At 47.2% G+C, this 14,600-nt stretch overlaps 1 protein-coding gene across 1 annotated transcript in view; it reads right to left on the reverse strand.

Moving 5' to 3' along the window:
• Positions 1 to 7,471: 7,471 nt before the first annotated feature.
• Positions 7,472 to 14,600, reverse strand: part of LOC144145427 (beta-hexosaminidase subunit alpha-like) — a 36,229-nt gene continuing 29,100 nt past the window's right edge. The window contains exon 13 of the mRNA XM_077677040.1: positions 7,472 to 11,220. Within this exon, the coding sequence (XP_077533166.1) occupies positions 11,136 to 11,220 (85 nt within the window). The 3' untranslated portion in view covers positions 7,472 to 11,135. The remainder of the gene's footprint in view (positions 11,221 to 14,600) is intronic.

A 14,600-nucleotide genomic window follows, 5' to 3' on the forward strand; every position in this document is an offset into this window, starting at 1 on the left:
TGGGATGCTGTGTTTAAACCCTTAGGCCTTGCGCTGCGGGAAGTTGTACTTGTGCGCATTACTTTACTGCTGTCAATTATTGTTCCGCGCGAAAGCCTAAGTGCTGCCGATCGTAGCTCACTAGCTAAGAAATTGCGCTACTTAGCATGGAGTCGTGTGTTCAGATTAGAGCTTCAGCGGTCGTTTTCCTAGTGAAGGCGAGAAATATAAGCGCCTAGATATGCGTTATTTTTGGCGCAAAAAGCGGCGGCAGAAATTAGTTCGTTCTTCTCCACAACAGTGCCACTAAACTCATAGCCTAGGTGTAACTTGAGCGCATAAAACCTAGTTCGCACGTTTTTAGATGTGTTTATTACTATTCAAGGCTTCCCTCCCCCTCCCCGTCTAAATTTTTGCCGAGATGAAATGACATAGCTCTGCAAAGCGACGTCACGACAGTTCCTGCTCCGTACCGGACTTACACGCCAAATATATCATTTTATATAGACAAATTAAAATCCCCTAAACCGACAAATTAACCAACGTGACGTGATCTTAGAGCAATACTATTCTTAACAAAACGTCGCCAAGTTCAAAGACGCGGCTTAAACCGCTCAATGCACCCGTCTTTCCCTGAGCCTGCAAGGTTGATCTTGCTGGACTCGCTCGTATACATTGTTTGCTGCGGGCCGCGTATGCCCCGTAAGTGCGTGTTATCAAGTGATCGGCAGTTGCCCGTGCGCACCGAAGGTCTCCCCCGTGAGTGAGTGAATGAACGCTTTGACATCTATGGAATCGCCCTCAGCCGCGGGCGCTTAACTGCGAGCCTTGCAAGCCGGTCGGGGGGCGAGTTAGAGGAGCGGAGTGCAAACTCCATCACAAGGCACACTGCCTCCTTACTCCGGGGTTATTTTGTCGGCAAAAATTGGCGCCGTGGTTCCATAAACTCAGAGCGAGGCAGAAGAAGAGAACGGCAGAGCGCGGGCGGACAGGGGGACGTCAAGCCTAGCACAGAGCAGGCGGCGCTGCATTGGCTGCGGTGGGGCTGCGTTCGTACCGCTATCTCTGTCCGACGCGCCCGCCGATCGGCTCCTTTAAACGTCCCGTCACCGCTTGTACTCGTTATACGATAGAGTTTGACGCGAGTTCAGCACCCAGAAGGTGGAAACACAAAATGTAATTGAATTGATGGCGACCAAATGTCGATACTGGTGCACAGCAAACATGTATTTTAAATTACAAGAACATTGCAAATATCACTTAGGTATTGGTGTTCTGTTTCAAATATGCGCGATGTTTTTCTTTTTGCTCGTCAATGTTGACGAGTATGATCATTGCCACTAGATTGAGAAGTTTAGAAAGGTTTTGCCTATATAATGCTTTCTTCAACAACTCTATTGACTTTGTTCAGGTGGTGAATAGAGGGACAGATAGACACACACACAGACACCGACAGACAGACCAAAATTTCCGCGTTGAAGTATTCCATTAAGGACTATCGTCTTCAAAAGCAGCGATAGGCAGTCCATGCCGGAGCAAACGTGACTACTGAGACGTTTACAATGCAAAGCAAGGTTCGCAAGGTGTGCCAGAAACGCCGTGACGGCGGCTTCTAAAGCCGGAGCAAGGCGTGCGCATCGGAGCGAGCATCACTTTCGCGAGGGAGAGGGAATTTCTGCAAATCCCTGAGGACCTACCATTATATATTTTTGTTGTTGTTGTTGTTGTTCGAGTTGTTGCTGTTGTTGTTCGAGTTGTTGTTGTTGTTCTTTTCACTATCTCGCGGGGCTATCGCTTCGGGGGACTTTTTAAATTGAGAACAGTCGAAATACTCGTACAACGATAAGCACTACCAAGGCTTTCACTCGGCGTTTCTTGCACCTCGCGTGCCCGCAACTTGTCTGGGCATCTTCCGAATTCCATGCAGTCGCTACACTACATTGCAGTCGATACAGGTGAAGCCCCGAAGGACAGCTGGGCATATTTACTTGATTTTTTTACTGCTAAAGTTGGTCTAAGTTAGACTGCATACTGGTGTACCACAACATACATCAACAGGAGACAAGAAAAATTGGCTACGTATCTGCTCCCTTCACTGCAAATGTCGTCGAAAAACGTTACTATTTGGCTGCCCCTGCCACGTAAACGTCTCTACTCTTTGCCCCGCCCACCTCTAGTGCCATTCCCCACCAGCTTCGCTCCTCACACGATAAGCACGCAGGAGATTTGCTAAAGGCAATTCAGTTTTCGCGCGTTCCACTGCTCGCGCGCCATTTATTGAAACCTTTCGTTACTGGGGCTCTTCGATTTACAGTCTCGGACTCACCATGGGTAGTCCGCGGGTAGTCCGAGGATTCCCCGAAGTCATAGGGATACATGAGAAAATCGAATGCCGGACTCCTTCTCGGGGAGTCCGCGGTGAGTCCGAGACTGTAAATCGAAGAGCCCCACTGTTGAACATGTGACACCGCCGCGTGGTCCCGGCTCGTCGAGTTCGATCTTTGTATTGCTGGGTAAAATATTGTTCTCAGTTGTCTTTTTTATTTGCATTGCAAAAATCAAGCAGCCTTGTATATTTAATTAAAAAAAACACTGCAAACTTGCCTCAAATATGCCTTATGCGTTCTTTTCCCTGACCAATGTTGACAATTATGAAGTGTTTTTCGAGATTTAATGGATCGGAAAAGCTTTGCCTATATATAAACGTTTCGTTCAAGAATTCTGTCAACTTTTGGTCGGGCGGCTAAATCGAGGGACAGACAGACAGACAGACAGACAGACAGACAGACAGACAGACAGACAGACAGACAGACAGACAGACAGACAGACAGACAGACAGACAGACAGACAGACAGACAGACAGACAGACAGACAGACAGACAGACAGACCAAAATGTTTGGGTTTATGTAGCCCAAGAACGACTACTGTCTTTAATAAACTTCAGCCAGAGCCAATTGACGCAGCCGAGGCGACTGACAGATCACCCTGTCCGGCAGGTTCGGCCCCGTACGCCTGCATCTCGTGAAGCCGTCTTTTATTCGTTCCGTTAAATACACTAGACACACCTCTCATGAAGAGTTCAAGTAAGTGGAAACAGAAAAGCGCAAACTGTCTTTGAAGGTCATACGAAGAGGTAACGTAAGATGAGAGGACGAAGGCACCTGCCAGTTTTAGATGCGACGGCATCTCATTCACTCGCCTTGTCCCTCCATACGGCGTTGTCGTTCTCCGTCCACACCCCTCGACCATTCTCCTCGCCTCGCGAGCTGTGCTCTCCGCTCACCCCCTCTCCTCTCCGATAGCGAACACTCTCGCGAGGGGCATTGGATTGGATTCGATTGGATTGGCTTCGCTTGGCTTGGCTTGGCTTGGCTTGGCTTGGATAGGATTGGCTTGGCTTGGATTGGCTTGGATTGGATTAAAGTGGATTGTGTTGGATTGTGTTGCGCAATAGCTGCGACACGTTGCGTCATAGCCGCGGCAGGGGGTTCACGGCACGTTTCACGCGATGGGAGAATCAACCCAACGGAAACAAGAACGGAACCCCCTATGCGTCGCATCTACACAGGGGTTCCCGCGAGGGGAGGTGGGAGTAATTTTTCTAGGTAACGGCAAAAGGGAACCTGTGACGCCCCCTGAGAAGATCGTGCTGATCATGCGCGGAGGCACCTCCGCGAACAACGCCGTTTTCGATGAAGGGGGGACTCTTCGCCCATCGTGGCCGCCGACGGAGGGAGCTCACATCTTTCTACGCTAAATGTACCGGTGAGAACAAAACGCAGCAAAAATATTTAGGGAATGGACTAGATGATATAAGTATAACCGGACCCTTTTATTTCTTTTTTTTTTGTGAATGCAGGCCTACATGACACACTGCGATAAAATCACCTGCGATGCATATGCTCCAAGCGTGGCGAAGCTCCTTATTTCGTTATTACGGAGAAAAGTAGCCGCGTAACGCATTTTGCCCTCTGTTTTCAGTCGTCATGAGTGCATCATCCTGCCAGACGAAACAGACCGAAGACGTATATTATAAGCGTTTGACACAAGACCGTGCGTGATATTGCCAGATATAAAGGATCCATGAAGACAAAACACAAGTTTGGTTCATTCAAAAGGTTGCCTCGTTAGAATCATACTGACTCCACTTTTAACGTAAACTTCGCTCAAATAAGCTATTTAATTAGGAAAAAGGGGAATAGCCACGCGACCCACTAGCTTATTTCCCGCAACAGAACCGGTGTCATACGAGCCTGCTCTGCGATTGGCTGAGGGCGGTAAAAGCAATCGCAAATTAGGCAGAGCTTATAAGCTTGCCGAACAAGCTATTTGCGCATAAATATAATGCATATCTATTTTACAGCAGTAAGAATGGTGCGGTAGACAACAAAAGTTATGAAAATACACGTAAACATTGAAGTACCGATGCGCACTGCCGTTGTTACTGGGCGCACTATGCTTGTTTTAGCTGCACGGCAGTCCAACGCTTTGGAGTTGTCTTTCACGACGCTGGCCGATTGGCGTAAACGACGTTGCCTTACGTGACCCTGTTTGTCAAGCATACCCCATGTTTCACGAAACGATTACTTCCTACCGCAACAAAAACAAGCCAGGTGTAAATACGGTCAAAAACAAAGCAACGGCGGAGTGCTGAGTATGCTATGCTAGCGCCATTTGGGATGTTTGGCGGCAAGCAATACTGCAGAGCCTAATGGCGCAGTCGCAGTGGGAGTTTGCATACGCGCCGTTATGCCTTCATTGTACTCGTCACCAAAACACACGATTTGGCGGGAGAATCAAAATTTTAACCTAAACTTATGAATTTTTTCAGTCAATACGGCACCATTTGCTGTCGGGCAAGCGATGGGGACACTATAAATACTAAATCTTTCTAATAAAACAAACTTGTATTTTGTCTTCCTAGCTCCCTTAATTAAGGTTAAGGAGCCTGAGAGGTCATTAAAAGGTACTAGCAAAGATGTAGATATCAATTCGAGGAATTTGTGGTTTACTTGTTCCCAATTACGTACAAGACGGCCCGTTTGCCCCTAACTGCAAAGATAAGAAGAAATTTGCTACGCTTATGCCAACAGGTATAGGCATTGCACATGTTGTAAAACACACTATTGGCATTTGGTGTACGATTGTAGTAAACTTTTGTTAGCTAATTCTGAATTACGCTCTCTGCAGGATTAGATGCTTGAATAAGATTCGTACTCTTTATATAAGCTAGTCAACAATGTTAAGGTACTTAGAATCACGTGCTGTTTTGCGTTTAGCTTTCAGTGACGTGCTGCCTCCTTGGGGTGAAGATGCAACCGCAAATTCTTGCTTGGGTGTGTTTTGCCCGCGGCATCGGTTCAGCGCCCCGGCGAACATTACCCTTTCGATTAAAGTGCAGTGACATTAAAGGCGCGTATGCAGCGGTCAAACCATGGCGGAACTCGAAGGAGCCCACATCAGCCATTCAACTAGCTACTTTTCTTATTCCTTAAAGCTATGCCGTTCTTTCGGCGCGGCAGGGAAGAAAACAAGTCAGGTTTCCGCTCGACAACTTGAAGGAAAACAAACTGTGACAGGCCGGATGAACTGGTTTGTCGAGTGTCGGTTTGTTTCGTCTTGCGTTGTTTTTGGTTTACTTGTTTGTTTGTTGAGCGGCTGACTCACGTTCCGTCATGGGACCCACCCCTTTCGCGTCTATAGTTTTGATGTACACGCCTGGTGCCTCATTCGTACGCTAGTTTTGGCGTTGCTCTTTCCGCAATCACTTTCGCATAATACTTTCACTGAATGCCGAGGGTAGGCTATTCCACGGCGGCTTTAATGCCTTTTCAGTTGTTTCTGTTGGTTATTTTGCCATCAAAGCTCCTACCCAGTCAAGGGCTCCCGTTTTTCACCGCAGACCTCGTACTGACAAAATAACGCGAATTTTAGCGTCGAAGTGAATGGCGGATTTGAGCGACGCCGTAGGTATAAGAGTACGTGTGAGTTTGACTCATAGCGTCCCGGTTTCTAAGTGCAGAGCACTTTAGCGGCTGGCCTTGTCGTCGTAGCTCGCTCACTGGACCCAAGTAGAGCCACACGGCGTTCGGTCGTCGCGGCGTCTCCCAGAGGCTTCGAAAGCCAAGCGGTTTATATAGTCATAAGCGTTCGAAATTCGTGACCCGCTGGCGCTTGTCGTTGTTTAGAGCAAAGAAAACTACAGGTACATTCAAGGCAAAATATACGTAGTTAACAGCTAGCGCCCGCGTTCATTTAGTTAGGAACGCTCATTGGGTTGATTTTTACGATAGTAAGCGAAAAACAGTGGCAGTGCAACGCCGCCACGTGCGGGAGAAAAAGCAAGCACAGAAAAAACAGGACTCCCGCTGGCGCAGTTTCAGGCGAGGGGCACGCGAACAGTGCGAAGGCGGGAAATTTGAAATGCGTTGGACAAACCCACGTTGAATTCATCAGGAGAGGAATGAGACAGGGTGGCGAGGAGCTTGATGGGTGGTTGGAGTGAGCGGATAACGGCGCCACAGCCTCATTATGGCAAATCACTGCTCTGCAGTTCCGACAGCTTTCACATTGAGGGGAACGGCTTTAATTTTTTAAAGGCATTCATCTCGGTACACGACTGTTTACCAGCTTCAATGCTAAACTGGCTGTGAACACATCGGGATGGAGCCCTCTATCTCGCTGCCTAAAGAAAAACGCATCATTCAATATGATACTGATAGTTAGAATTCGAGACCGGATTGTCAAACGTATGGCAGTGCTTACGCATAGCCTGCGACCCAACGGACTGAAGAAAAATCTCGGAACACGACAGGGTGTGCCAATGAAACGAATTTCAATGAAGAGAACTCGGGATAAATGTGCGACTCATAACACTTTCCACAGCAGACTCTCCGGACAAGTTCAATGTTCAAGTTCAATCACAGGACGTCTGCTGCAAGACAAACCATGGCCATCAGAATGGCTCCGTGAAACTGCTGGAATGTGCATCTTAAAGCAAGACAGAGCCTTATGTAGTGACTCTACACTTGTATGTAGCACGGCCGACAATTTTGCTAGACTTTTAATAACTGTAGAAACGTATGTCGCAAGACAAAGATTTCTGCCGTGTTCTGTCTAGTTGGATGTTTTCCTATTCGAAAAAAAACAACAACACGATGCGAACAAGGGAAAACTGAAAAACCGTACGCAATCGAATCACGATAATTCCATTGGAATAAAAAAGGGATAACTGAAGGACTGCTCTGCATAATGCGGCGTCTGTGCCATGAGGTGACACATGGGTAGCAAGTTGCTAAACATTCCTTCAGAAGTTGGACAAATTACTCTAGGAAATGTTAGGCAATGCGTGTGGGCTCCCGTTTATTCTGCCGTGACCGACTCAACAGACATCGCTGGGAGCAGGCAAATTAATTGCAACACGACAGCATTTCATGCAAGAGAGAGGAAGATAGAGAGATAGAGCAGAATAGGTATACAGAGACAAAGACAAAGAGAGAACAATACATTTTATTGAATCAACACAATTTTAGTTTGTGGTCTCCGAATGGTCAGAAGGGCCCTCGTTCCAGGCCCATTTGTAGCTCTGGCTTTTGCTCCGCGCACACAGGACCGGATTGCGCTGGTTGTCTGCATACGAGCTAGACAAGGGATAGAATGGGCAGCTTGAATGTTTGGGCAGGCCCAGGTCAAGTGACAGCCTTTTCAGAGCACACGGGGCTTCCACTGGTGGCATAGACAGTTGGGTAGGCTGCGTACAGTGAACGAGGGGCGCCAGGGAATAGCAGGCGGTAAATCCTCGTGAGCTCAGGCACGCACTCGTGTCCGGAATCGATACTGCATCTGTCGCGCTCACTGTGTGTATATTCTTGCGCCTTGCCAAACGGAGACGCAGGTTGGCTGCACGCAGGAAGAGCGCTCTTTATTAAACGATGTACCTAACTGAAGATGAGAGCTCGGGCGGGGCACCACAGCGGTGGCTAGCAAGATGGCGTACAACGCAAAGCACGAGCCACAAGCCAACGCGCTTCATTGTCTTCTGTTGTGCCCCGTGGCAAGTACTCACACAGGGGGTAGCATGCTCCATTGTCTCTGCGTACCTAGGGCCTGGAAGGTCGCAGTTACACACATGACAATATATTAAGACAAAGGCCTCATACGTCCCATCTTTAAGTCGAATTTTAACTTCCTCGAATGAAAACCGCGGTCACCATTGTATAAAACATGTATCTCCATCGGGAGTATTCCATAGCGCGATGCGTTCCACAGCACGAGGCGATTCATAGCGTGAGCTTAGGCTCGGAAGTAGCGAGCGGTGGCCGTCCACGCAGAAAGATGGGAAGAGGGGGAAGACATGTCGACAGTGGACGAGATTGCAGAGGAAAAAAAAAGAGAACGCGAACCAAGAGAAATCCTGTCTCTGCTTTTAATGCATCGCCAATCAAGCTTTCGTCCTAAGCCGTCTTAGGGTAACATAAGAGAACCTGTCAATTTTTCTTCTCTGCAGTCGACGTGAAGTTTCGCCCAAGCTGAATGTCCGTGCTGACGTCACCAAAGCTGGGTGCAGTCCGTGCACGGCATACATTATGAATGGTCTCCATGCCCAGTGCTATCCCACGTCTTGCTACATCAATGTAAAAACTCTCGGGAATTATCAGCAACTTTTCGACTTCGCTGTTCTTCTTGCCAGTACCTTGTTGGGGCAATCTTACTGCCCGGATATTTTTGTCGCTTCATATTCCTCGCACTCGACAACTCTGCAATGTCAGATAATTAATTTATTGCCTGCTCTGGTTTCCGCTTTGTCTATCTCTAAACGTGACCTCCAACACATTCCTTACTACGGCTGTCTCTGGGCTTACCCAAGTACCCCTTTGCCCTCCGTCGTAAGAGCGCATGATTTTCTTCATAAACGAGCACTAAACATATGCATTAACTATACACTTTTCGTTCCATGTAAAATATGGCTAATAGTTATTGCTTCAAAATTCATCGCGAACGAAAACCCGACTGACGCTAATTATTACCTTGATTTCTTTTCCTTGATTTGATTGTTCCCGACATTTTTTTTTCCTGTCTCTGTTTTAGGTCCTTTGTTGTTTTTAATTTATATAAATTATAATTCTGTTGGTATTTCATCGCCTATTCGGCTTTTTGCCGATGATTGTATAGTCTACCGGAAAATTAGGAGTGAGCAGGATGCCTCCCAACTTCAAAACGACTTGGTGCGTATTCATGACTGGTGTACAGCGTGGAAAATGTCTTTGAATTTTAGTAAGTGCGTAAACCTTTATTTTTCTAAAAGAAAAAGATCGAATATACATATTGTATTAATGGTGTACCAGTTACCACGAAGGCAAGTTACAAATACTTGGGTGTTTTCTTTTCTTCTACTGTTCATGGAATGTATGCATGTGAATTACGTTGAAAGCTGCGAGAGTGTTAAATATTATTCGGCGTAACTTACGATGTTCGCATCAGCGATTTAAAAAATGTGCGTATTTGAAGTGCGTATGAACAGTCTTCTAATACGCCTGCGCAGTCTGGGATCCGGCGCAGGTATCTCTGAGTGATAAGATAGGAGGAGGATGAATAAATGTCTATTTCACGAGCGCTGGTGCTACTCTTAGGGCACCCGCCCGGTGGGGGGCGTCACTAGTCCGGGATGCCCTGGCCTTGGCTGGCAGTCCAGGCCCTCTTCACCAGTATGCACTGGGTCCACGGATCCGGACTTTTCAGGCTCATAAGAGGGTGAAGGGGAAGGGGAGGGGTAGGCCTGGCGTTTGTCAGCACCCCCATACTTGATAGGATAAGGTGCCGGGTAAGGGACAGAAATTACAGGTGGCTGGGTGGTGGGTGAGGCAGATGGCACGAAGAAGGGTGCGTTGAGGATAGGAGATTGTTTCTATTTTTCGGAGGCCTGTGGCTTCCTGTCTGGATAACTCGTGATGGGGAGACGGGAATATCCTTTTGCTTTGGTGATAGTCGGCCAGAATATCTCCATATTTTACGAGAGGTACGGTTGTGGTAGCAGCAGGCGATGTTTGTCCCTCGTAGATAATGGCCCGGTGTACTTGAACGCGGGCAGCGGCATGGGCCGCCTGATTACGGGCGAGGGATGTGTGTACGGGTACCCGGACGATTTGTATCTCGGGTAGCTGAACACAGAACATGGCGGCAAGGTTCGTCTTGGGGGGGTATCAATGTCGGTAATGTTGTACCGCTATGAAACAGGAATTGAATTGAGAGCTGCTTTCATCGCGTAGAAGAAAATTGCGATTAAAACTTCTATAGTTAATATATAATAATAGAACTCGAATCGGCAAAGATACACATTTACAGACGCCATATTATTTGTCAAATCGAATTGATAATACCTTTGAACTCAGGAAATACCGTCCCAGGACTGGAATTTTTGCCAGTTCATTTTTTTTAAACGATACATGGGTGCAATGGGCTCTGAAATGTACAAGCGTCTGCTGTGAATTAAAGTTGCGTTTTTTTCAAACCTGTAACACCACTGCTATAGCGCCTTCGGGCACTGGAGGTATACGTTGAATAAAGACAAAGACTGCCAAGACATAGTTCTGGTTTTTCAATTTTCATCGTTGATTCCGCCATCACACTTTCCCATGAATATTTTTAATAGCTTCTTGTAAGCTGCCTGCGAAGTATCTCTGTGCAACAAGATCGTTAACAAGTCCCAAGTTGTTTTTTGTATAAGCTAAATATTGTCTATGCCGAGCACTGTTCCCAGTCACGCTTCCAGAAGACGTTCTCTAAGCAAACTGCAAGTAACCGCAGAGCTCGTGTTTTTAACACTTACGTGTAGATATTTTGTTTGGTGCTAGTTTCAATACATACGCAATGTTGCATACCCACAAAGGAGCGCATAACCGATGAGATGTATTGGGCAATGCTTTCCAAGGGATTTTAGTTTTGCAGTAGTCCCAAAATTGGGATAATGCCGGAGACATAGCCTTTAAAGTAGTTTGATTGTTACAAAGAATACACGACGCTAACACAGTCCAAACAATATTTACAGCGAAGACTGGCCCCAAATATTTTTATGGGGCTTTGAGGTATTGAGTTGACTCCGGCGGGCAGTTCACGAGTGGCGTTCGGTGGTCCGCACGTACGCTACGTGCGGTCCAACTCAATCGATGTGGTACGGAGCGTCCAGGTCCCATTCGTAGTCACCGCAGTAGCCATTTAAAATAGGCTGAGCCGGTATGCCGCGCCTGCGAAAGAAAGTACAACGCTGAAAGTTCCCACAAATAATCACAAAACTTGGCAGCAGAATGGGCTATGTTTTACGAAATAATGTGGTATAGTCAAGGCTGCAGCTGTGCGCGTGAGCGTAACGAAATACCTTCTTCTGCGGCCGGGCTACAATACAGCTCCGTGGTAGCATAGTGGCTAAGAAGCACGAAGTCGTGGGATCGATTAACGACTGTAGAAGTTCCGATTGGTGCGGGATAGGAAAGCTGTCGTATGTGCGAATATCGGACCTTTACGTCGACTAAATTATTCCTCAGCTGTTGCAAACGTCTGATACTCCTGGCGTAGCCAGATTTGCGTGTTAAACATCAAACTTGAAACCCACCCCGATCCACGCATCTCGACTATGTCCCCATTCAACTAGAGGAGGGCATACGCACCGGACTCCATTTCCCACCTCAATGATTTAATTACATCTAGATTACTGGAAACCATTAGCAAAAATTGGGTGTGCTGCAAAGGATGGATAAATCTCTGTACATTTTGTAGCGTAAGCTACACTGGCCGAGGTTGAGCAGTATCGCGTGGACCCTGAAGGGCAGTGCTGCGCAAGCGCGAGGAGCATTGGATTGGATTATATTTGGATTGGATTAGGTTGGATTCAATTGAATTGTATTGAATTGGCCCAATCCAATTTGAGTACGGGTCTGTAGAGAATTGGGTCTGCACATTCGCCGGTCTGCGCATTCCAGAGGAGTGACGTCATAGCCGCGGCAGACGGACTGGCGCCGGCGCGTGCCCAGCTGTGCGCTTCCGCTGCGCAGTAGCCAAGTCTGACGGTGCGCCGGAGCCGCTTGATAGTCGTTTCGCGTGGCTCCTGGAGAGCCGTGCTGCGCATGCGCGAGGAGCAGTGACTGGACTGGACTAGACTGGACCGGTCTGGACTGGACTGGACTGGACTGGACTGGACTGGACTGGACTGGACTGGATTGCTGAACCTTAGATCACGCTACGTATATCCTGGCATAGCCGAGCTAAGCCACTGCTATTTCTTTTCTAATAAGGCCGGATGAGCAGGCGGCCGGCCGTGATAACAGCCCGTGTGATTGGTGTGTCCTTCAGAGTCTTGACTTCCTCCCATCGACACTCAGGTAAAGTACAACGTACAGGGGAGCCGTTTTCCTTCTCTCGACGTGGACAAACCATCGCAACCTTCCCTTTTGTACTTCGACTTCGATGTATGAGAGCTCCGCAATAACTTTGATTATTTGCGGTCGTTTTGAATCCGGTCTTTCCTCAACGTCCACAGTTTGGCCATTCTCGTCCCTCGGCACCGAAATTAACCAGAGGGAATGTTTTGGTTGCATAGTCGCGTTTTGTACGCTCTGTCTTTCAACTTCAAGTTCAAAATGCGGTTTCGCACGCCGAGTCAACTGAGCAATGATACACGCGCTACTAAAGGTCAATTTTTTAAACTTGTGGGGGGATAATCGGGCGCCGAAATCTCGACACAGGGGCGTTTTTGTTGTTGTTGTTGTTGCTGCTGTTACTGCTGTTGTTTCTGTCTCCACCAGGAAAAATCTGCAGAAATTCAGATAATTGCCTGATCATGTGCAGCATTCATATGCCACTTGTCTAGAGTGAGGGTTCTTTACAGCCAAGTTCTTTGGAGTTTCTAAATTCTGCCCGCCCAATTACCTCCATTTACGCTATTACAACGATTACAGGTGTTAGTCCCGCTAAATCTGCCTTTTTGTGGAAATACACGGCGTTACACGGTTCGCCATTTTCACTACTTTTTCCGTGTTTCTTATTCTTTTGGTTTTTCAAAATTCTGTTCGACCTCCGCCAAATCTGCATTTTTGTGGAAATGCAGGGCGTTACACAGTTCGCCATTTTGGCAATTTTTTTTCTATTTTTCTGATTTTTTGGTTTTTCACAATTCTATTCGACCAATTATCTCCATTAGGCTATTGTAACGATTATAGATGTTACGTCCGCCGAATCTGGGTTATTGTGGACATGCAGGGTTTTACACGATCCTGGCTGTGGGGGTACTCTGCAAACAACTATACGCATTAAAACAGCTGCCGCGGCCTGCAGTCGACTCCACGACTTCGTGCTAACACTGGCGCAAAACCTTGGCCACTGGGCCACTGCAGCCTATAGCCATTGAACTTTATCCGAGCCTTAATGTCACATATATCACCGCTGAAACCATTTGCACAGTCATTCTACCTTGCCTTCGTGATCACGCTGGTGTTTTCTTTCTGTACCTTTTTGTGTTTCGTTGGCCGCTGTTGCCAGGTATATATCTCTAAGGGCTTTCCTTATGATTACTGAATCATCAAGCTTGATGCTTTTATACATACTGGGACCTCGTGCACTTCGAGCCGGGATTCGGTTTTTCTCCTTGTTCTTAAAGTCTCTCTCTCTGAAGCTAAAATTCAACTCCCAAGTTTTCATGCTGCATTCTTTTCGACCTTGCACGTCGGGCTATGCTTCCCGTCTGCGTACGGCATGCACCAATCACGAAATGGATGGCGTCGGGAGCGCGCACCAAGATTTGTTCAGCATCCGGGTATCAGACATAGGGTAATCGCCACAGAAGAGACCCTTTTTCACTTCGATCATGCCAGTGTCTATGTGGGCCCTAAAAGCGCGTGCTTTGTAACGACTGGACTGTGTCTAGTGTACGTGGAACATCCGCAGCTCATGAATATCAAACGGCCTGCTCCAAAGGTACTTTTCACACTTACCGCCGGTGGAATTTCTAGCATTAAATGAAGGGTTAAATTTTTTTCTTAGAGAGCTCTCATGGGACCTATTGAACGAAGTATTTGATAATACAATTTTCGCACTTCTGATAACTTGGGCTTAACACGCTGAAGATATCAGAATATCTTCGCCGGAAAGCATTATTTATTCACGTTCCAGTGGCATCTAATAAAAGGCGCTTGCTATTTTTCATTGACCTGGTCTTTGTTATGTTTGTGAATTCCTTTGTTTGAATCTTGGACACACGACGCTCTGGGTGCCAGGTACATGAAAAAAAAAAATCCCGGGCCATCTCCACTAACGTGAAACCTGGGGAGGGGCGAAGCATGCAGTGTATAACTGTATTCTTGGCTCCTTGCCGTTTTTGCCAACAGAGATGAAACGTTGGGGGTAGAGGTGTACAGCTTTGCTGTAAAATTCTCGTGTCTTTGAAGCACGAAGCGTTATAGTGCGAGGCGTGAACGAGTGTCCCGGTATTTTTTTTTTTTTAGTACGCGTTACGAAGCGTTCCAGCGCGAGGCGTAAACGAGTGTCCCGGTGTTTTTTTATTCCGCGTTACGTTCTAGCGCGAGGCGCAAACGAGTGCCCCTCTGTTTTAGCACCGTGACTACATGTTACGATT

The sequence above is a fragment of the Haemaphysalis longicornis genome, unplaced genomic scaffold (assembly GCF_048455015.1).
Source record: "Haemaphysalis longicornis isolate Haplotype H1 unplaced genomic scaffold, Haemaphysalis longicornis Haplotype H1 scaffold_7, whole genome shotgun sequence".
Lineage (NCBI taxonomy): Eukaryota > Metazoa > Arthropoda > Arachnida > Ixodida > Ixodidae > Haemaphysalis > Haemaphysalis longicornis.